Here is a 23,031-nt window from a genome sequence, read left to right on the forward strand (position 1 = left end):
GCGTAGAGGAAAATACAAAATAGAGCTGCTGGATGACTAAGTCATGTTTGCATTTGATTTGATGGGTCTACTTTTTGCCATTTGCGTGCACTAGATTACAATTTATGGCTCAGCCACATTTTCTGAACTCTCTAACCCCATCAAATGCTCAAATTTGCATATTAATGTACTGGTCAGACTCCTCACAAACTAAAACGCTGCTATTTGGTTCCAGTTTTTCATTCAGTTCAGCATTTTAACTGGACTGCTAGTAAAAGGCTGGTGATGTCGTTAAAAAAAATAGAACCACTCCAATTTACAAAATTACCACGTCTGAGTTTATTCCTTTTACTGTCATGTTCTTACTCTGGATGTCTTCCAAATAATGAGTTTACCAAATGAATAATAGTATTACTTCCAGGACTATGCTTCTTCCATTGGTTATATGTCAGTCCATATCAGTCTTAAATATTGCAACAGCCACGTTTTATGCCATCTTCTATTAATTCCTTGTCTAGCCATTGAATAGCTATCCGCAGAACTTGTGTTTTAAAATGAAATGTTCCAAATATACTGGGAATAGCCAAATAGTTTTGCAATTTATGTAAAAACTATAAATACAAGGAATTCTACTAGGCAAAATTAAACATTATTTTTCTTCAAAATAATAAGTGATATGCTTTGGCATCTTCATTTTTCTCATGACTTGTCATTTTGACTCATACTATATATGAGCATATTACATACAGAACAAAACATTACATGGGCAAACATTCTGAATAAATTCATCTTGTGAAACTGAAAATATTACGCAACACATTCACAACTTGGCAAATTTAGGGGTTACGTTTATGATGTCTTGAGTGATGGATTTGTCCAGTCAGTAAGAAGTGATTACTAGGAAGCTTCCTCTTGGAGAAATGACCGAAAACAAACTCCATTAAGTTATAGTTGTAATTGGTCAGTGCCTGTTAAGAGTCGGCTACGAATTACTTTTTCCATTCATTTTGAGTGTTTTGTTCAGCTTCGCTCACTTGTTGCCTGGTGCTCTACATAATCATCTGAACTGCTAACTTGCAGCTTCCAAGTGTATCGATCCACATAGAACTGGTCCAAACGGTAACTGTGATTGAGAAGCCTGCAACCCAGCAAGGTGCTGCTGACAATAATAAAATATTTTATCCATCCAAACGATGACGTTAGAGAACACAATAAACCAGAAACAGTGGAGACAACAAAGTCCTGCTGGCAGGGATAGACTTGGCAGTATTTGTCAAGTATGCGTGATCTAAACACCAGGAACAAAATCACAAGGAATGAAAGTGCTTTTCCAAACTGCTCCTTATGGAATGCAAATACTGTACAGGTAAACGCCATGGACTTCTACAGATTGTGTTGACATCAAATATCTGTCTCTATTCTCTTTTGATATACACAACAGTTTGTTTCTTCCATCTGTTCATAGTCTCCACTAATCTCACTGGTATCCATACTACAGTCTGATTCATTGTCTGATTGCTCCATTGTTTCCAGCTTTGGTTCTTCATGTGACATGATGATGCCATTTGGAGTTAGGTGGGTGCGCCTCTTACATCCCAACGTCGTTGCGTCACCCGACGAACGCTGTACAGCTTCTTTAGCCTGTCTGATGCAGTTCAGCCATTGCTGCTTGTTGAAGGCATCATTGGCCTGAAGTGAGTGGGACTGCCCTTCAGAAGGATCTACAAAGCTTACTCTGAAGAAGTTTTTTGCTAAAATGGAAACAAAGATTAAATTAATAATAGTAAAGGCAATACCTACAGTTCAAACACTCCGCACTTGCAACTAGAACAGTGTAATCTGGATAAACAAATTAAGTTTCTCTGGGTAAAGAGAACTGTTTCTACAATTGTAATAGCTATTTTGAATTTGCTATTTCTAAATATCTCATGTTTTGCATTTTGGAAGGGAGAGGGGAGGGAGCGGGAAACACCACAGAGATGTGCTGTAATGATCAATAAACAAGTTGTTTTGAATCAAAATACCTTGCCTAATGTCTCAGGGCTGGCTGTGTCTGCACCCACCCCACGCCCTACCTCAGTACCCCTTCTCTGCTACCTGTACCACACCCCTCCCACAGCGTTCCACCCTCACCATATCCAATATCATTTGCCCCCGCCAGATTTACAAACTCGATCTCTGCTCCACGTTGACAAATACAGTACTGTGCAAAATAGTTAGGCACCCTAGTTATGAGTGTGTGTATATATACCCAAGATTTTTGCACAGTACTATACATATACATCAGTGCTGGGGGAAGAATAGAGGAAGTAACAAATGAGTTTCATACTTCTCTCGTTATTGCTGAAGGCACCTCTAATGGATCCACCTAACCGCACTTCCCCATCCTGCAGGTCATCCAACACCAGATCCCCGACAGGGATGGGTTGCCTGTACAGCTGGTAGCACAGCTGTTCACTGCATGTCACCACTCGGGTAATTACAAGCACTTCTTGAAAAAGGAAAACATGGAGCTTCTGTAAAACGAAAGAAAACTAGTTTAGACTCTACTATTAATACATGGACTTGCATTGCCTTCACAGTACGGACTTAGTGGACTATGTTCTGCCAAATTCACTGATCAAATGAACTTTAATTTTATCAGAGATAAGTAAACACACTTGAATACCAGACAGCTTTTAAATAAAATCAAGCAACTACCTTCAATCTCTTGTGTGCTTAATCAATTTATCTATTCTGATTTATATATCACTCCTGTACATTGCCCAGTCTTTTCAAGAACTTGATGTTAAATGAGAAGAGGGAAGTGCAGAAAGAACAATATGTTCTTTGTTCAGTATTCTATTTTCCAAAACAAAAGAGGAATTAGGAGGATAACTCAAATAATAGCTGTGGCATTAGGAAGAAAGCAAATCAAAAATGTTTGATAGCTCAGCGTATAATTTCATTTTGTCTTCACACAGACAAGTTCTCTTTTAAGATTTTGATAACAATTGGAGTTAAACTGCCACTTCACCATTACAGAAGTAATACACACAGTTCATTTATAAATAATGCACAGCACACAACTGTGTTATCCAGAAAGATCAACTGTAGTATAACATAGCATAGTCAATCAAACCAAGAAAAGGAGACTTACTCATTTTCAGATTAAATTAACTTTGACAAAGACAAAGGCTTTGTTGGGAAGTTCAGAACTCCTCTCATGAATGCATTGATTATTGCAAATCATGTTTTAGGATAAATTGAGCACAAAACATTATTTTCTCTGACGGGCTGCAGTGTTTTTGTACCACAAAATAGAATTCCTTCTGATTGTTTTTCAAGTGTATATTTTGCACAATGAAGGAAAGGTTTGTTCAAAGTTTCTGCATCCTACAACATTTCACATCAGCCTTAACCCTGTAAAGGTCAGCCTGCAGTGACCCATCTGTGTTATGCACGGAAGGAAAATGCATCAAACACAGAGGCCTGCCCTTAAGCTATAACATTAAAGTCAGACAGCTTGAAAGAAAGGACTGGTTCAGAACCTTTCATCATACTTAACTTACACAACAGATCTGATTGATGTGTGTCACAAGAGCCAGTTTCTTGACTAAAAACTCATTTTCAAAGTTCCACTTTTAAACTCTAATCACTGCATCAGTTTGAAAAATGTGGAAGTTTCTCACATGTATTTCAATATAAATTGTTTTATTGCATAATACATTATGGAAAACAAATCAAGTGTAAAAGCCAATATAAAAGTTTCGATTCTATAACCAAATAGTGCATAAATTACTAAATAAATGCTAAAAAACATTGGTAACAATATTACCTAAATTGCAAGCAATTCTTCACTTCCCATTTCATTTCATTTCTCTGTCAAAAGTGTTTTAAGACACCAATGGCTTGAAGCATTTTAAGATATTCTTAATATACTCAAAGGAAAGCACATAATGGTGAAACAGGAAATCATATATCACTTACTGCTCCTCTATTGTTCTTCAAATCTCCATGACAGCACAGCACTTTAGAATTTTCAATCAGAGGATCTTTTTGACTCTCCTCGAGAAAGACCAGTCTTTCCTTATAATATTGACATTCTGATTCCCCAGTCTTCTTGTTGATTTCAGCTACAATCCCTTGAACAATATTAATCTGCAGCACAAAACAGAATGGACAGTGAGTCACATGGATCAATAAACCCAGCAGGAAATTAGTAAAGCTGCATTTCATTATCACAGCAATTAAAATACAAGCCATTAATGTATTGTCAGTCTGAGTTAGAAGGTGAATTTCATTCACCCGAATTAAACCTCAATATTATAGAGACACAAGAAGTTTCAGATTAAATACACGAGGAAGTCTGCAGATGCTGGGACCCTCTTGGCTTCACCTTTCACCTTCTAGTTAGCCTCCTTGCCCTAACCCCACCTTTTTATTCTGGCATCTTCCTGCCTCCTTCTCAGTCCTGAAGAAGGGTCTTGGCCCGAAACGTCAGCTGTTTATAGATGCTCCCTGACCTGCTAAGTTCTTTCGGCATTTTGTGTGTGTTGCTTTTCACATTAAAATTTAATATTAACCTGATTATCTATTAGGACTTGATTGACCCAAAACTCCCATTTAAATCCCCCAAATCCAAGTGCAAAACTGGTTCCATCAGAGAACAAACCAAATGCATGTAAAAATATGTGGATATTTTTAGAACACAGGCACACAGGCCACATTTATTTTGAGCATTCTGCAATTCAGGAATTCTTGCATGTGTCATTATTTCTCTGGAGGTCTTAACTCTGAGGATTGCTTTCCTTGAATGTCAAATCACTTGCAAATAACAGCTGTATCAGACTAATCCCTGCCCAATGAACGTATCGCTGTTTATTTATATCATCACACTTTCCTTTCAACCCAGGCCCTCAACATTTTGTGCTAAGAAAGGCAATAGCATTCATATCTGAGAGCAAATATAATTCTGTACATATCCATAAAGAGCTGAATCAGAGACAGTGTTAATACAAAAAACTAAAAGTACTGTCAATAATATTTATTTTAAACATTTTATTAAGCATCAAGTCTTTGAAAGCTAATTTTGTGAAAGTATTAAAATCCCTAACTAAAGTTTAAGAATCAAAGCATAATGTTGACATGAAACAATCATAACACAATAAAAAAAATTGTGTTCAGTAAAAATAATTTTTTTACTGTCTGACTACAAACCAAACACTTTTTCAAATGGCAACAGGGTGAAGCTATTAGCTTGATGGAATCTTATTTATCAGCATTTTTTCAAAGCTGGATTAATGGAGATTTAATGAAAAGCCTGATCTGGTTTATATCCCATCACTGCTGTCCAGTTCTTTTAATGAACTCTGGTAGCTTGGACAGTATCCAATCAGTGGCTTTTGACAAGAGAAATGATCTTACCAAAGAGAAGTAATAGCGGGGAGAGAAGCAATACAGAAATGTTTATTTTTTTTTATCAGTTTTAATCGGTGAAACATGCTAGAAAGGAATGCAAGGATATTTTATTTCACGTTTGAAAATACGATGTAATATTTGAAAAGTGCTATTAACAAAAGAACCAAAAAATCAATTTTTACATTTCAATTAGTGAACACTATTTAAGACTAGTGTGCACAGTAAACACTATCTGTTTTCAAAATGAGCTATAACCTTGTAGTATTATTTTAGTTAAAAGGACATTTTTAATGACATTTCCCTCTTCATGTTTAGTATCAGATCCTTAAAAGAATAATACAGAAATGATATATAAATCTGAGTAAATGAACCGATTTCTCTATAATAGTGATTGCTGATTTTATTTTAACCAGTTAAAGTGGAGGAAGTAAAATACTGCAAATGCTAGAAATCTGAAAACAAAAACAGAAAATGCTGGAAATACCCAGCGGTTTAGGTATTGCTCCCTGAAATGTTAAGTCTGTTTCTCACTTTACATGTGGAATATTTCCAGCATTTTTGTGTTATCTCATGAAACCAAAATTCCATGTTTTCTTCCATTGCAAAGAGATTTGAGTGCTTTTAAGTTCATGTCAGCCATGTGACATGCTCTGCAGGTAATATTTACATATATGTAATTTCATCCAAACAAAAAATTGATGAACATTGTAGTGAAGTAAGTGAAAGGAAAGAGGCATAGGGTCTTCTATCTTATCTACTGTGCTGCATGAAAGTGTAGTTAAAGACTGCACTGCAGTTTCCCCACAGTTAACTGTGTTCACTCATTCTAAATGAAATCTCTGATACAAGAACTAGGGACTTGAAAAACAATGGATCACTGTCAAAAGAACATGTCACCAATGCAAAGTTCAAATTTCAAGGTAAGTTTATTATCAGAGTACATATATGTCACTATTTACAACCCTAGGGTTCATTTTGCTTGGGGGCACTCACAGCAAGTACAAGAAACACAATAGAATCACTGAAAGACCACACCCAACAGGACAGACAAACAATCAGTGTGCAAAAGACCACAAACTGTGCAAATACAAAAAGAAAAAAAGAACAATAATAAATAAATAAGCAACAAATATCGAGAATATGAGGTGGAAAGTCCTTGGAAGTGAGTCCATAGGTCGTGGGAACAGTTCAGTGAAGATGAGTGAAATTATTCCCTCTGGTACAAGAGCCTGATGGTAGAGGGGTAGCAACTGTTCTTGAACCTGGTGGTGTGAGTCCTGACTTCTTCCCGATGGCGGCATCATAAAAGAGGCCATGGCCTGAACGGTGGGTGTCCCTGATGAGGGATGCTGCTTTATTGCAACAGCGCTCTGTGTAGATGTGCTCAATGATGGGGAGGGCTTTACCCACAATGAACTGGAATGTATCCACTACTTGTAGAATTCTTCGTTCAAGGCATTGGTGTTTCCATACAAGGATGTGACGCAGCCAGTCAATACACTCTCTCCACCACACATCTATGGAAGTTGGTTAAAGTTTTAGATTTTATGACAAATCTCTGCAAACTTCCAAGGAAGTAGAGGTGCTGCTGTGCATTCTTCTTAGTTGCACTTACAAGCCAGGCCCAGAAATGTGCTCTTATACGATAACACCGAAGAATTGAAAGTTACTGACCCTCTCTACCTTTGACCCCCTGATGAGGATTGTTTCCTTATCCTGAGGTCAATAATCAGCTCCTCGGTCTTGCTGATATTGAGTAAGAGGTTGCTGTTGTGGTACCACTCAGGCAGATTTTCAATCTCCCCTTTACACGTTAATTCATCGGCACTTTTAATTCGACAAACTTAAATAAGGCATTGGAGCTGTGCTTAGCCGCACAGTCATCAGTGTAAAGTGAATGGAGCGGGGGTAAAGCACACAGCCTTTTGGTGCCCCTGTGCTGATGGAGATTGTGGAGGAGAAGCTGTTGCCAATCTGAACTGATTGGGATCTGCAAGTGAGGAAATTAAGGATCCAGTTGCACGAGGAAGTATTGAGGCCAAGGTATTGAGGCTTATTGATTAGTTTTGAGGGGATGATAGTATTTGATGCTGAGCTGTGGTCAATAGAGCATCCTGATGGATCTATCTTTGCTGTCCAGATATTTCAGGGTTGAATGTACAGCCAATGAAATGACATCTGCTGTTGACCTGTTGTGACATTAGGTAAATTGGAGTGGATCAAAGTCACTTCTCAAGCAGGAGTTAATATGTTTCATCACCAACCTCTCAAAGCACTTCATCACAGTAGGTGTAAGTGCTACCGGACGATAGGCATTGGAGCAGGTTACCACATTCTTCTTAGGCATTGTTATAACTGAATCCTGCTTGAAGCAGGCAGGTGCCACAGACTGCCAAAGTAAGGGGTTAAAGATATCAGTGAACAATCCAGCCAGTTGAACAACACAGGTCTTTAATACACGGCCAGGTAACCTGTCTTGGTTGGATGCTTTCCGTGGGTTCACCCTCATGAAGGATGTTCTCACATTGGTCTCATCGAGACTGAAATCACAGGGTCATGAGGTACTGTGGGAGTTGGTGAAGGTTCCTCCATGTTTTTATGGTCAAAGTGAGTTTATCTGAGACTGATGTCTTGTGGTCACCGACGTCATTTGGTTACACTTAGTAGGCGGTGATAGCATTCAATCCCTGCCACAGCTGTCAAGTATCCTTTACTGATTCAACTTTGGTCCGGAATTAACACTTCACACATGAGATAGCGTTCTGGAGATTGTACCTCGACCTCTTGTATCTAACTTGCAGGTATCAATTAAGGAATCAGATTAAGGACACATTTATCTCTCTTAGGAGGTAACCACAGATATTGATGGAAATTCTACATTACAGAGAACTCAGATTCAATGATTTGATACGTTGCCAGTTTGAACATTTAATTCTGCAGCTCAGCTAATCTCTTGTCTTTACTGCACAAGTGGCAGAAAAAAAATGCACCATCACAATGAATTGCCTCTGTTACTTACTGCTTCTTCCAAGTGCTGTTTATCCGGGTGGTCATTTGGAGTATGTCTGAGGATCTCTTTTAAGAGCAAGGGGTACTTCACCAATCGACTACGTGGAATATCCAGAAAGTTCCAAAGGTCCAACTTGCGACTAAATGGAGACTCTAAACAGCGCTGAAGAAAGTCGTGTACTCGGTGATCTTGTTTCTTGTGATCCAAAAGGGCCTTAGCTGCTACTTGATTGCTGCAGTAACTATCATAGGAGTTCAAACATGGAAGCTAAGGAGAAGAGAAAAAAGGTCAAAATGTAGGTCAAACAGAACCACTACAATTCTACAATGTCACTGCATCAGATTCACCACAATCTGACTTGGAAACGCTGGGAATAATTTGCAGCTCAGTTACTACTTGCAAAACTCAGGTTATAAAAATGCTGGTTCATACCCTTTATCAACCCTGCCATTTCTCTTACAGTTGTTGTCCGGTTGCCTGTGCCTTTCCAGCGCCAACAGTCATCACAGAATGGGTAACTAAAGCTTGGGGTGAAGAGGGACTGATCATCTCAGCAGGGTACTTGAGTGGCGAGCTGCCTTGACAAGCATCATTTCAAAAGCCAAAGAATTTGATTTTCTTATGATTCGAAATTTTAAAAAATTTGTTGAGATCAGCGCAGAATAGGCCCTACCAGAATAGGCCACGCTGCCCAGTAATCTGATTTAACCCTAGCCTAATCACTAGACAATTTACAATGACCAATTAACCTACCAACCGATACATCTTTGGACTGTGGGAGGAAACCAGAGCACCCGGAGGAAACGTACAAACTCCTTACAGGCAGCGGTGGGAATTGAACCCCGGTCTCCTGTACTATGAAGAGTTGTGCTAACCACTAAGCCGCCCTATTATCTTGGGTCTGAAAGATTTAAGACTGAAGTTGATGCAGCTCAGTTTAGTTTAAGCAACACCTGTTACAGTAACTATGATCTATTCACACTCCTGTAAAACTGCTGTGTATCTGATATTTCACACAGCGGTTACTGCACAACTAAGCCTAACCTAATACATCGGTGAAATGTAGTCACAGCTGAGACCTTTAAGGGAGTTATAATTGTAATGTAATCCATCAAAAAGCACACATAATTTTTCAAAGTGTCCTTCAGTTGAAAGTTGAGAACAGTTAACTAAACAGATTATGTAGATCAAGTAAGGGACAGCAAAATAAAAAGTCACTGCATACACCAGGGTGAACCTATTAATAGCTACTGAATGGCACCACATGCAGGGTTGCTTCAAGAATACTGCACCGCAGCTAACGACTACCAAGCTAAACCACTCAAAGTGAGACTGTCAAGATTGCCATCATGGACCCTATAACGCAATGTAAATGAGCCATGGTTCACTACAAAAATAATTAGGGCTATTACAGAATCATTTTAACTTGTGCTAGAGAGCAAAACTAATTTATACAATATGAACGCAAGATGTATTTCGTAAGATTTGGGGATTCTTTTTCACCCATGACTCCTTTTTAAGAATGTACCAGCTAAAGACATGCAAAACAGCTGCTATGCAAATCAAATCAAGGGAGGATTATAACGCTGTATATTAATTGTTTAATAGCTGGATAAATACTTCCATACATAATTCTATTTCCAATGCTAGAAACTTTATATATGTTATTTAAAAGTTGATTATTACTTCCCGCAGAGTGTGTAGCCCTTTAACCTCACCCTGCTTAAGGACTTTATTTTATGGAAGGCCTGTCAAAAATATCATTATATTTGAAAAGAACAACCAAAAATACTGTCATTTTCAATTCATTAATTAATTGGAAATATGAGAAGGGTTTAGACCAAACTGAGACACGTTAGTTTTACCCAACCGATGGCAACTTGTTGCAATCGTCATCCTGCTCAGTATGAGACACACTGCAGATTCGGACATCTAGAATGTCCTTGGCTGGGAATCTTTGGTATCCACTGGAATATGACTGAACACCTCGAAGTCAGATTCCCGTCTAAATGTTTAGAAACAAACCAGCAATTTTGTATTTAATGTAAGGGATTCATGACCTCCCGGAATCAGTCTCCACTTTTCAACTGTACTACATCAAGAATTGTTTATTGTGCATTTCTTTGGCCACTAGTTAATGATCAATAACCACGAGGACACAAATAGGAGTGTTTTTATTTCCTGTAATGTTAAGCTTCTGAATACTGCCGGACAGAATATTCCTCTTTCTGACTGTCTCATTTTGAGTGCTTTGGCTTGGTAGTCATTAGCTGCAGTGCGGCATTATTGAATAAACCCTGCAGTGCCATTCAGTAGTTACTAACAGGTTCACCCTGCTGCACCAGTGATTATATACTTTGTTATACTTATTTTACAGATACTCAACCAAAATGGATGTTAACAAAAAGGCTTCAACTTCCAGAAAGCACTCCTGCCTCTTCATTGCATTTTACAGCCTCCATCTTTCAACACTCCACACCTACATAGCAGCACCTCTAGAAAGGAGAATCAGGGCTCCCATCAAAAGTGTTTAGTTCCCTTATATTGTTCTTCAATTGTCTGCATTTTTTTTTCTTTGTCTTGCACAGAGTGCTATCTACCTATCTATCTATCTATTTATTTATTTATTTTCTTTCCCCTTTATTTGGATCCTTTTCCTTACTTGGTTCCTTTCGGGTTTCTTGCTTTGTGGCTACCTGTGAGCAAGCAAATCTTAAGGTTGTCGAATTTCTACATTCCTTGATAATTAATGAATCCTGAGTTATGAAATCATAAATTCTAGAAGTTAGCAAATACAATGCCATTAGAGGTAGAAAAGGGGACTATGGAAATGCCAGCTTGACACCAATAATGAGGAAAATACAAGGACCTATTATTAAATGAGTGGTAAAGGGACACACTTAGTGACCTGAGGTGCCACAAGGCGTGGAAAATAACAACAAAGGGACACACAGAAAAAAGGATTAAGTGGAGTTAACATGGATTGATGAATAATTGTAAATTAACATGCATCTCCAGCAAGAATATCACCTTGTAGACTTTCTTTGCAAGAGGACTAAAATACAAAAGTAACATCAATTACATGGTCCCCTGATGAGATTGCATCTAAAAAAATTGGATACAGGTCTCGTTTTCCAAAGCAGAATATACTTGTGCAACAAAGATTCAGCAAGTTGATTTCTGGGTGTAAATTGAGTAGACTGTACTTATATTCTCTTGATATTAAATTTGATCTTATTAAAATACACAAATTTATTTTTTTATGGATTTAACAGGATAGATGTCTTGACCAGCTGAGGTGTTTGGAAACAGTTTGAAAATTAGGGGCTGGCCTTACTGATCTAAGATGAGAAAAAATTATTCACCCAGAGTGTTAAGGAGCAAAGGAGGCTGAGAGGTGACTTGATAAAATATATATAAAAACTATAAGAAGCAGAGATAAATAGAATCTTAGTCCCATTATAGAGGAATTAAAAACAAGAGGACATAGGTTTAAGGTGAAGAAGGGGTTTTCAAAGGGATCTGAGGGATGTTTCCCCTCCCCCCATACAGAAAGTGCTTGATACTTGGAACTTGCTGCCAGGGGAGATGGTAGAGCCAAATACAATCACTATGTTAAAGAGACATTCAGACAGACAATTGAATAGGCAAGGCATAGGCAATAGGCAATATGGAATTAGCAACAGGCAAATACAGATATATTTTATGTAAATGGGATTCATGTAGACAGATAAAATGGGTGGCATGTGCCTCTATCCTCATATTCCTGGGCTAGTGCAGCCAAGTGGCACTGAAGTAAAAGGTCAGCTGTGATCTTATTGAATAGCAGAGGAAGCAAGGGGATTGAATGACTTCCTCATGCCTCATGTTCTTATGTTCTTATTAGATGGAAAAGACCATAGTCCCATCCTCACTAGAAAAAAATATTTTATCTCCTTTATGTTTCAAATTTGCTTGTCTCCCTAAACTTAGTCACTATGCAAAAAAAATTCCCAAATTTCACATTTGGCATCTTGCCCAATTTGTGGAGCTTCCATTTCTAATTGGTTAATTAACTGAAAATGACAGGCTTCCTTGGTTGTTCTTTTAAAAAACTCTAATTCCTCTTTGCATATTTTAAAGGAGAGTATTCACAATATTTCTATATAGATTAAGTATTTTTGCATTGATGCAGATGGGATATTTGTGCATTGACGCTTCAGCTAGGGTTAGCCAGCAGCAATCCCAAAACAAAGCTGCTGGATTTGCCAAAATAGAATTTTAAAACACTTTTTAAAAACAAATAATAAGCTTTTCATTGCATATCCGCCAAGTACTCTCACTGTCTGTAAGGGCATGATCTGGAGACAGCTGACATAAATGCACCCATTAAACTTCTATAAATGCTGATACACATAACAGAAAGGCTGATGTCGTTTTCTTACCCAGCCTACAAGGATGTGGCCAACATGTTCCGTTGTCCCATCTGGTTTCCTGGCTTCCCGGAGCCGACTCAGAAGATCTGACCAAAAATAAATGAGGAAATGTGTGGGTCAAAGCAAGGAGGATTTCCTCAAGAGGAAGCATACAAATAGTTACTGAAGCATACAGGGTTTCTTGTGAACCACTGAGTCCTTTATCACATCTGTAGCAACTTCTCTGCAGTGCTTGTTTGTTTTGTCTAAGAGAAGGTCATACCTTCGTGCAAGGGGATAAGTGAATCCAGTGTTCCAAATATCTGATTCAACTCCTGTTCAGTCATAATGGACAGCTTGAGCATAGGATCATGATAAGCCTGCAAAAGAATTCAGTGCCAAATATATGATTACCTTTATATTCCATTTAGAAATTAGATTTTCCTAAAAGTGCATGCATTAAATATCATTGACCAGTTATTGTTGATAGTTGTACTTTTGTAATCAGATTAATTCCACAACAGGATTTTTCAAATAAAATTTAATTCAAGGGACATAACAGCTTCAAACAAATGTTGTGATCCCATAATTAATTCAAGGACATTTTTACAGCAGTTTGCACCTGAGGCCAATATTTCCATAGCACAGTGTATGAGTTATTACTGCAGTAGAATGCTTAATCTACACAAAAACAAACATCTTTCATGTCATTTGAAAAAACAGCGCTGATGATGCATTGAAAAAGAAACAGGGATGTTTTATAAACTCATTAGGATAATGAATTAATTTGGAAATGCAAGTCATAAATAACAATAAATTTCAAAGTACAGCTATTCAATTACAGTAGTGTTAAAGCAGAGTAAAATTACAAATCATTTTTTATCTGAGAACCATAACTGAAGCTTGCATTACCTTTTTTGCTAGCTTTAAGTCTTCAATTAAAACTTGTTCTCCCTGAGAAAGTTCAAAAATTGCCTGAAGAATGAAGAATTAATTAAAGTAATTAAAGCACTTCATCATAATAGGGAAACTGATCACCAGGTATATACCTATAGTCATATTCAGGAGATGCTCTCATTTTGGCCAACCCAGAAACAAATCATGAATGTAACCACTTAGACAGAAATGCAAATCTAATGCTCATTCCAGTTGCTGAACTGTTATTTCATATTTTCAAAGTAAACTTGCTTATTTTCTGAACAAAGATTTTAGGGATTGAGGGGTGGACAGGGAGGAAGGGACACGTACACGTTTCCACCTGCAGAGTCTTGTTAACTTTTAAAATTTTCCAGAGAATCTTGAGTCAAATCTAGCATTTTCAGGTGATGAGGAACAACACTTTGAAGACAGCTGAATATAATTGTCATAATGGATACATAGAAAAAATCACAAGTAATTTAGTAATATCTTAAGATAGACTTTGCACCATGGGCAATATCAAGAGTCTACACATCACTCTGTTCTGAATTTACATTGAATTCTATTTTCTTTTGCAAATACCCAATTGGTCCATATCATTATTTATTGCTTTGCTATTCCCTATCCCTTTCTGCCTTATGAATATATCAGGGCCCATTTAAAAGGCACCATTGTCCTCTCTTCAATACCTCTACATGGGAGTAATTATCAGAATCTCATCATTTTTTGCTCACCGCAGTTTCAAGCATTCAGGCTTGGAGATGCCAGAAACGGCCAGGAGTGAAAATGAAACTATTTCGCTACTTCAACACTTCGGAATTACGAAGCTATCAACAATCATCTTGAATGTCACAATGAAACTGAAGATTTGGAGATTGCAATTATTGATAGCATTGATAGAAGGGAGTCCATTATCTGACTAGGTGTCTGCACTGATTTTGTTTAGTTACAGTCAATCAAAAGAACACAGCAGATGAATTCTTCCATAAATAACTATTAGGAACTAATACACAGTTTTATAGTACTGTTGAGGGATTGGTAGTGTTCTAATTTGTTCTGTATTTATAAATTGTTACTCAGTTAAGTGGTAGTTTCTCTTTTTTATTCCTTTTAACTATTTCCATGAAGCTTTGGCTAATTGTGGCAGCCACTTAATTGGACCAAAGTGTACTCATCCTGATGTGTCCCAATTTGGAATCCACTGCATTTTACTTTTTGGTGCAGACTTCCACTTTATAATTGAATTGAAAACTTCAACTCTATACATTCCATTCCTCTAAATGATTTTCAATATAGTGAACAATCAAGTTTGCATAGGTTTCTGTGGAACACCACATCTTCTGCCTTTCTGAGAAGTCACCTTTAAACTTAAGTCTATTTGCCAATTTCTACCCTATTTTCAATCCACTCTAATTGCTACCTCTTGTCTGCAATGCTCTTTTGATACAAGTTTCTTCTGTAGCACCTTAATGAAAACAAACTTAAAGTCTGCGCTAACCATATTGCACTTTTCTGACTGCTGTATCTTACAATAGAGGTTGATTGAAAACTTTATGATGATTATTTTTATCATTTTCCACAAATCTGATATTTTATTTCTAATTCACTTATTATGCTGATAAGTCTATAATCTACAGTATTCATTTTTTTAATTAAATCTTGGCATTACCTTTAAGTTTTCTAGCATTATTATCTTTTTTTATTAAACTTTTTATATGAATACCAATGCCTCTGATGGCTCTTCCCTCTTTTCCTGCAGGTATAGTTCATTTGCAAAATATTACATTTAAAAAAATCCTAAACTGAGGCATGGAAATTACAAATTTCTCAAATGAACTTCAAGATTTTATAAGAAGCAACAATATTTGGTTGAGTGGTTTTGAAAGACAGGCTACCTTTACCATTAAACGTTTCACTGTTGGTCTCTAGAACATCAACATGCATCACCAATGAGGAATCTGCCAGTACATTAATAGTTATAATCTAAAGACTACATTTCCTTTGGATCTTCAGTTAACCCTAATCATTTGTATTTAGAACCAGTAGTAACTTGTAAATTCAAACACTGTCTGTTTCCATTTTGGTAAAATTTCAAGGAACATATTATCCAACACTGTAGTGAAAATAGTTTAATATCTCAATGTTTCATCAATAAACACAAAAGATACTACATTTGCTGGAAATCAAGAGTAACACATACAAAATGCTGGAGGAATTCAGTAGGTCAAGCAGCTTCTATGGAAAGGTGTAAACAGTTGCCACTTCAGGAGTTCTTATGAAGAAAGAGTCTTGGCCTGAAACGTCGACTGTTTGTTCCGTTCCATAGAGGCTGCCTGATCTGCTGAGTTCTTCCAGCATGTCAAATGTGTTACAGTGTTTGATCAATGTTTTATTGTCCTTTGGATATGGGAGATGGTAGAGAACCCACAAAGCTTCCTATTGTTTGCTGTCCTAGGGCAGTGATCTGGTGCTGACTTAATGTTTGCAATTCATGATTCATACCTCCATATCCACTGAGAAGTTGTTGCGTGAAAGACGTTTTCAATTGACTGTATGTTTTGCTAAGTAGTGCTGCAGTTTCAGTACTAACCCAAAAATAAGTTTCATTTAAGACTTTGCAAAATTAGTGTAAGATTTGCAGGATTTTTAAAAATTATATTACTTGTTTGATAGTTACTACAGGAGTTAATGATAAAAATTATTTCAATTCATGAAGATAATGCATTTGCCTCTGTAACGTAGACAATGATGCCAGTAATAGCAATGATGAAGACGACAAGAATTTATATTGCACCTTTATCATAGCACGCATTCCGTAATTTCAAAGGTGTATTATCAAGCAAGATTGAATTCAGCCACATAAGGATGTTTCAGGATTTATGGCTCAAAATTTGGACAATGTGATAGGTTTTAAGGAATGATTTTAAAGAAAGAGAGAGATAGAAGGGTTAGGGAAAGAATTCTAAGGTTTGGTCCCTGGCTGAAGGCGATATGCCTGCCGATAATGGAATAATTAAATCTAAGAAATACTGTTGGATTTGAAGGGCTATTTGAGATTACAAATAAAGGCTGCAAAAGTATATGAAAACAAGAGTGGACATTTTAATATTGAAGCATTGTTTAATCTGCCAATATAGGTCACCAAGTACAACATAATCTGTCTGCAAATCGATTTTCAGAAACCAAAATTATTCAGTTAGGAACAGAGAAATATAATAAACGAATTACAGTTTTCTTGATTATGGAGTTTTTAAAAAATTTAGTATCTTTTGTGTTTATCTCTATCTGAAAGTAGATTCAATCTCTTCCTTGAGGAAGGAACTCGCAATCCTCCTCTAAGTAAATAACATGATGATAACCTGGAACCAGAAGTGGAATCGTTATCCTAATTCAGTGAACATTACTGGAACTGAAGTCTGTCAATAATTAAGAGAGTTCATTTATTCTATAGCTGGTCTGCACTCTTACCTCCTGCCTTTTGATTTCTTTAGCTGTAAGCATTTGATTGACACGAATGTCAAATGTTTCACTCCACAGTTTGCTATCTCGACGCTTTGTAATAACAGCTGGACCATTTCTGGAAGAGGGTCTCGGAGTGAAAACATCAGGCCGACTGTCATTTCGGAAGCTAATCGAACGCTAAAACAAAAAGAGGAAAGAATTGCTGCAGATTTCCTGCACCAAAAAACAGCTGAAGAAAGGAGTTACATGAATGTAATTGAAATGGCTTACTCCAAGTGTCACTGTAAACTGAAAAAATACTTTTATAACATACAGCAGATGAGAGAATTTGCAATGTGACCTTTATGTTTTGAAGTGGACCTTCGCTTAGATTTTTTATACCATATCAAACATACATACAGTAATGTCTTGTAATAAAAAGTAGTCCAACAGTACCAACAACAGATAGTGATTCTGCCAGCCAGTTATAAATATGAGACAGTGGAACAGGTTTTGATTAGCTCCAATTCAGTTAATATAAAATATTAGAAAGGATTATGTTTAAGCACAATGCAAGAAAAAACCTTGACTGAAATAACATATAGTCCTTGTTGGATGTATAATATAAAGTTGTTGATCACATATAAAATGCAGCCTTGCCAAGTACACACACAGGTAATGGGTTTTCATTCCAGTTTAATCAATGTATATTTGACACCAGAATCAGTAGCCAACATATCTCTAATGTGGAAATCTACCTGCTCTTCCATGGTTAGTGTGTGTGAAATTATTGCATCGTTCCAAATTTGCAGTTATACAGATGAGTGTATGTATATATCTATATCTAACTATATGTGTGTGTGTGTCTCACACACATACAATGGGTTACAGTTAATTGGGCCAACAGTTAATCGAGGGCAGCCGTTTATTTGGGCCAACTCTTAAAGAACAAAAACTACATCAAAAAAATAGCCAGGATCCCTTTCATTTATTTGGGACACTATGTCATTCAATTAGGGCAGGAAACTTTTACCTTATGAGAAATAAGCAGTAAGAAGCAATAAGCAGTGGTGTCTGTTCACTGAGTTTCAAGCTTTCAGGCTTGGAGATGCCAGAAATGGCCAGGAGTGAAAATGAAACGATTTCACTACTTCAACAAGTTAGGAACCACAAAGAAATTTTGAAGTTAGTGACAATCATCTTGAATGTTACAATGAAAATGAAGATTTGGAGGATGCAATCATCGAAAGCATTGTATGAAGACAGTCCATTATCTGCACTAGTTGTCTGCGCTGATTTTGTTCATTTACAGTCAATCAAAAGAACACAGCAGGTGAATTCTGAATCAATAACTAATAGCTCAGGAACTAATACATAGATTTATAATACTGTAGAGGTATTGGTAGTGTCCTAATTTGTTCTGTATTTCATTTAAATACATAAATTGTTGCTCAGTTTAACAGTAGTTTGTCTTTTAACTATTTCCATAAAACTTTGGCTAATTGGGGCAGCTGCTTATTTGGGCCAAAATGTACTGGTTCCAATGTGTCCCAATTAATGGGAATCCACTGTACAGTATATGTATAGTTCATGACTCATCATTCTAACCCATCTTATATGGGTTATATGTGTTCATGTCACATCTTAATTAATTTTTTGATAAGTTTTTTTTTAAAGATCATAATTTAGCTATCAGGAATTAGGCCTAGGGAGATATCAGCCAGACACAAGACCTCCTGCCCAATATCAAAGTTCAAAGTAAATTTATTATCAAAGTATATATACTGTATGTCACCATATACAACCCTGAGATTCATTTTCCTGTGGGCATACTCAGCAAATCTATAGAACAGGAACCATAACAGGATCAATGAAAGATCACCAAGTGCAGAAGACAACAAACTGTGCAAATGGAAATATAAATAAATAGCAATAAATAATAGGAACATGAGTTAATGAGATAAAGAGTACTTAAAGTGAGATCATTGGTTGTGGGAACATTTCCAACGATGGGGCAACTGCGCGTAGTTATTGACTTTTATTGAAGAGCCTGACGGTTCAGGTGTAGTAACTGCTCCTGACCAGGTGGTGCAAGTCCTGAGGCTCTTGTACCGTCTACCTGATGGCAGCAGCAAGACGAGAGCATGGCCCGGATGGTGGGGATTTCTGATGATGAATACTGCTTTCCTATGACAGCATTTCATGTAGATGAGCTCAATGATTGGGGGGGGGGGGGTTTCACCCCGTGATGTACTGGGCTGAATCCATGATCTTTTGTGTCCACCCCACCCATCAAATGCCCCATTACAATCATTCCAGTTTTTATTCTCTCCATATTCCCATTAACTCTTCTGACACTACTACTCATCTACACACCGGGGGTGGGAGGGGCCTATTTATAATGATGAAGTAAACAACCATCTGTACAGATTAAAAGGCAGTTAACAATTTTCAGGGAATTTCCCCCACCCCCCAACCCAACAACTTCCACACTTTCTTCCCTAACAGAATCAGTCATGTACTCCATTACATTTACTAATGAAAATGTCCCTGTAACATAAATGAGAACTATTCGTCCTTGAAAACAGTCTTTTTATTCAAGTTTCTGCAAAGTAAGTGCTGCAAGTAATAAAGTCCTGCAACAGCTGTACAAATACACTTGGAACAGTAGACAGGCTGCCAGGCACAGTTCAAGTCTAGCCAAAGCATAATTTGCTTTCACGGTCAGCACAAATGGAACGAATACAGTTCTCTTCCAGAAAGATCAGAAACTTTTCACACATCAATTCTGGGAATAAATGTATTGCCCCAAGGGACAAGAAAAAAATCTCTGTGCAGTCACGATGAAACACAACCAAAGTAAATTAGTAACCTCCCTTTTTCTGCATCTCCAGGCTACCTCTGCTACCTGTACAATGAATGGACCATAAGATCATAAAGAGCACAATCAGTCCATGCAGCCCAGTGAGTCTACCCCGCTTTCCTACAACGGCTGATATACTATCCCGCTCAACACCATTCTACTGCCTTCTCACCGTAACCTTCAATGCCTTGACTAATCAAGAACCTGTCAAGCCTGCTTTAAATATTAAAAAAAAGAGAAAATCTGAAGATTCTGGAAATCCAAAGCACCACACACAAAACGCTGGAGGGTCTCGGCGGGCCGGGCAGCGTCTACAGCAAAGAGTAAACAGTCGACGTGTCGGGCCAAGACCCTTCATCAGGACTCGGCCCGAAACGTGAAAACCGTTTACTCTTCAATGCCGCCCGGCCTGCTGAGTTCCTCCAGCATCTTCTGTGCATTGCTTTAAATCTATTCAATGACTTGGCCTCAGCAGCCTTCTATGCAAAGAATTCCACAGACTCCCCACCCTCTGGCAAAAGTAATTCCTCCTCATAGCACAGAAAGAAACACAAAACACTGTTTTCTGATTTCAACCAATGGAAGAGTTCTTTATAACTTCATGGTTGCAATTGTATTCCAGGAAGGTTCAACATTGTTAATGTAGTTACTACTTCAGAATCAGTCAACATTAAAACAGACCCTTTTGCCCCATGGTATCAATGCTGGCCATCAAGCACCACAACACTAACCTTACTTATTCCTGTTGCACCCTCATGAGGTCCCCCACTGACACTACCCAACCGTCCCACCCCCAAGGCAGCAAGAGGTGATTCAGTTTTATTTACTTACTGAGGTACAGCACGGAATAAGCCCTTCCCGCCCTTCGAGCTGCGCCACCCAGCAACCCCCCAATTTAACCCTAGCCTAGTCACGGAAGAATTTAAAGTGACCTGAGTCCTGATGAAGGATCTCGGCCTGAAACATTGACTGTTTACTCTTTTCCATAGATGTTGCCTGGCCTGCTGAGTTCCTCTGGCATTTTGTGTGTGTTGCTCGGATTTCCAGCATCTGCAGATTTTCTTGTTTTAACCTACCAACCAGTACATCTTTGGACTGTGGGAGGAAACTGGAGCACCCAGAGGAAACCCACACGATCACGGGGAGAGCATACAAACTCCTTACAGGCAGCAGCGGGAATTGAACCCGGGTTATGCTACCGAACTTAAAAGAAAAGGTGCATCGGGTAGTGTAGGATGAATGGCTGACTTCAGGTTTCCACTGAGCAGTTGATTTCATTCATGAGCTAATGAGTGATAATCTTACAATGCAAAATGACCAGGAGGGTGGGCAAGGAGTCACCCAGGCTTGGCCAGACGACTGAAAGACATTGGAGGTTAGGGAAAAAGGGCTCAGACCAAGAGCCTGCAACTTCCCTGTCCTCCTGGATGAATTCCAATGAAGAACAATTCATTAGATAATAACAAAAAAATGCCAGAAGCATTCAGCAGGCCAGCGGGCATCCATTTTAAGAGAAACAGAGTTAAAGTTTCAGATTCAAAACTGTTTATCTGATTTTGAAGAACATTACCCTGTTTCTCTTCCAACAGATGGTGTTTGACCTGCTAAACATCTACAGTACTTTCTGTGTTTGTATCAGATTACCAGTGTCTGCAGTTTTCATTTTTTTTCTCCCAATTTTCAACAGTATGGGATATCTTTGCTTCCCTAAGTACACTTAGTGGCCACTTTATTAGATACTTCGTGTTATCTGAGTCATTGTCATCTTCCCGACAGCCTGAACCAGTCTGACCATTTTCCTCCGACCTCTTGCATTAACAAGGCATTTCTGCCCACATTACTGCCACTCACAAGATTTTTTTTTGTTTTTTTTTGCACCATTCTTTGTAAATTCCAGAGACTGTTGTGTGCAAAAATTCCACGAGAGCAGCGGTTTCTGAGATACTCTAACCACTTCATCTGGCACCAGCAATCATTCCACAGTCAAAGTCACACAGATCATATTTCTTCCCCATTCTCATGTTTGGGCTGATCAACAACCGAACCTCTTGACCGTGTCTGCATGCTTTGATGTACTGAGGTTCTGCCGCGTGACTGGCTGATCAGATATCAATACTAACGAGCAGGTGCAGCTAAGAAAGTGACCATCTGGTGCATGTCCTCACCGGTATCTCCCATCTGCTGCAGTCATAGTTGCAACCACAGACAAAGCACAAGAACCACGCTACCCTTGACTGCGACAATGGGTGCAGGAACAGCACTGCGTACAACTCACTCCTTCCAGGAGGAAGCTTTCTGCAAATTCTCCAAATCTGCCACTCACTTCTGTATTACAGAGGAGACTGGTGCAAACAGAGATGCTTGCATTCACTTCCTCCTACCGGAGAGCAGCAGGTGGTTAATACAAGGCTTGGTGAAGATGCAAACTTCTCTCAGTGCAAGGAGCCATTAACATGCACGTTGCTTTATGGGCAGTGCACCTCAACTCTGCTGTGCACTGGATGATTTCACCTCTGCAGATAGGCAGGGAGTCACTATCAGTACTCTGTATGCCAGATTAGATTGTGATATCTTAATTCTATGCCAGGGTGTTGTGCCATCTGTACTCATGGATGCCCACTATAGGACATGTGGCAGCTGCCAATGACTAGCAGAATATGCACAATAAGCGTGCTGTAATAGTAATGTCACCACATAACATGACATAGTGAGACAATGCTGCTGATGCTGGGGATGGTCATGCAGGCACAAACCCTACCACCAACAATACAGAGGACAGGGGCAGGAAGAGAGAAGGTGAAGAGGCAGTGGCGAGCTCATTTGGGCCCCAGACGCACAAAATGCCAGATCAGTACAGGAGTTGTGTAGGGGGAGGAAGGGAGAGAGGAAGGACAAACGGGAGGGTGTGTTGAACATAATCCAGCTCATTCATTTGGCTCATACTAGGCCTGACTTTCCAAGGAGGAACGAACACTTCTTAATGTACATACATAAAAAAATCTGCAGATGCTGGAAGTCCAGAGCGA

The 23,031-nt window shown here is 38.3% G+C and overlaps 1 protein-coding gene across 5 annotated transcripts in view; it reads right to left on the reverse strand.

The window, feature by feature from the left end:
• Nucleotides 1-309: 309 nt before the first annotated feature.
• arhgef3 (Rho guanine nucleotide exchange factor (GEF) 3) overlaps nt 310-23,031 on the reverse strand; it is a 263,389-nt gene continuing 240,667 nt past the window's right edge. For all 5 annotated transcript variants that reach the window (XM_072280419.1, XM_072280420.1, XM_072280418.1 and 2 more), the window contains 8 exons: nt 17,170-17,340; nt 13,696-13,758; nt 13,067-13,163; nt 12,814-12,890; nt 8,399-8,656; nt 3,949-4,119; nt 2,309-2,495; nt 310-1,730 (listed from right to left, as the gene is read on the reverse strand). In XM_072280419.1, coding sequence (XP_072136520.1) covers nt 1,381-1,730; nt 2,309-2,495; nt 3,949-4,119; nt 8,399-8,656; nt 12,814-12,890; nt 13,067-13,163; nt 13,696-13,758; nt 17,170-17,340 — 1,374 coding nt within the window. In that variant the 3' untranslated portion in view covers nt 310-1,380. The remainder of the gene's footprint in view (nt 1,731-2,308; nt 2,496-3,948; nt 4,120-8,398; nt 8,657-12,813; nt 12,891-13,066; nt 13,164-13,695; nt 13,759-17,169; nt 17,341-23,031) is intronic.

This window comes from Mobula birostris, chromosome 16 (genome assembly GCF_030028105.1).
Source record: "Mobula birostris isolate sMobBir1 chromosome 16, sMobBir1.hap1, whole genome shotgun sequence".
Classification (NCBI taxonomy): Eukaryota; Metazoa; Chordata; class Chondrichthyes; order Myliobatiformes; family Myliobatidae; genus Mobula; species Mobula birostris.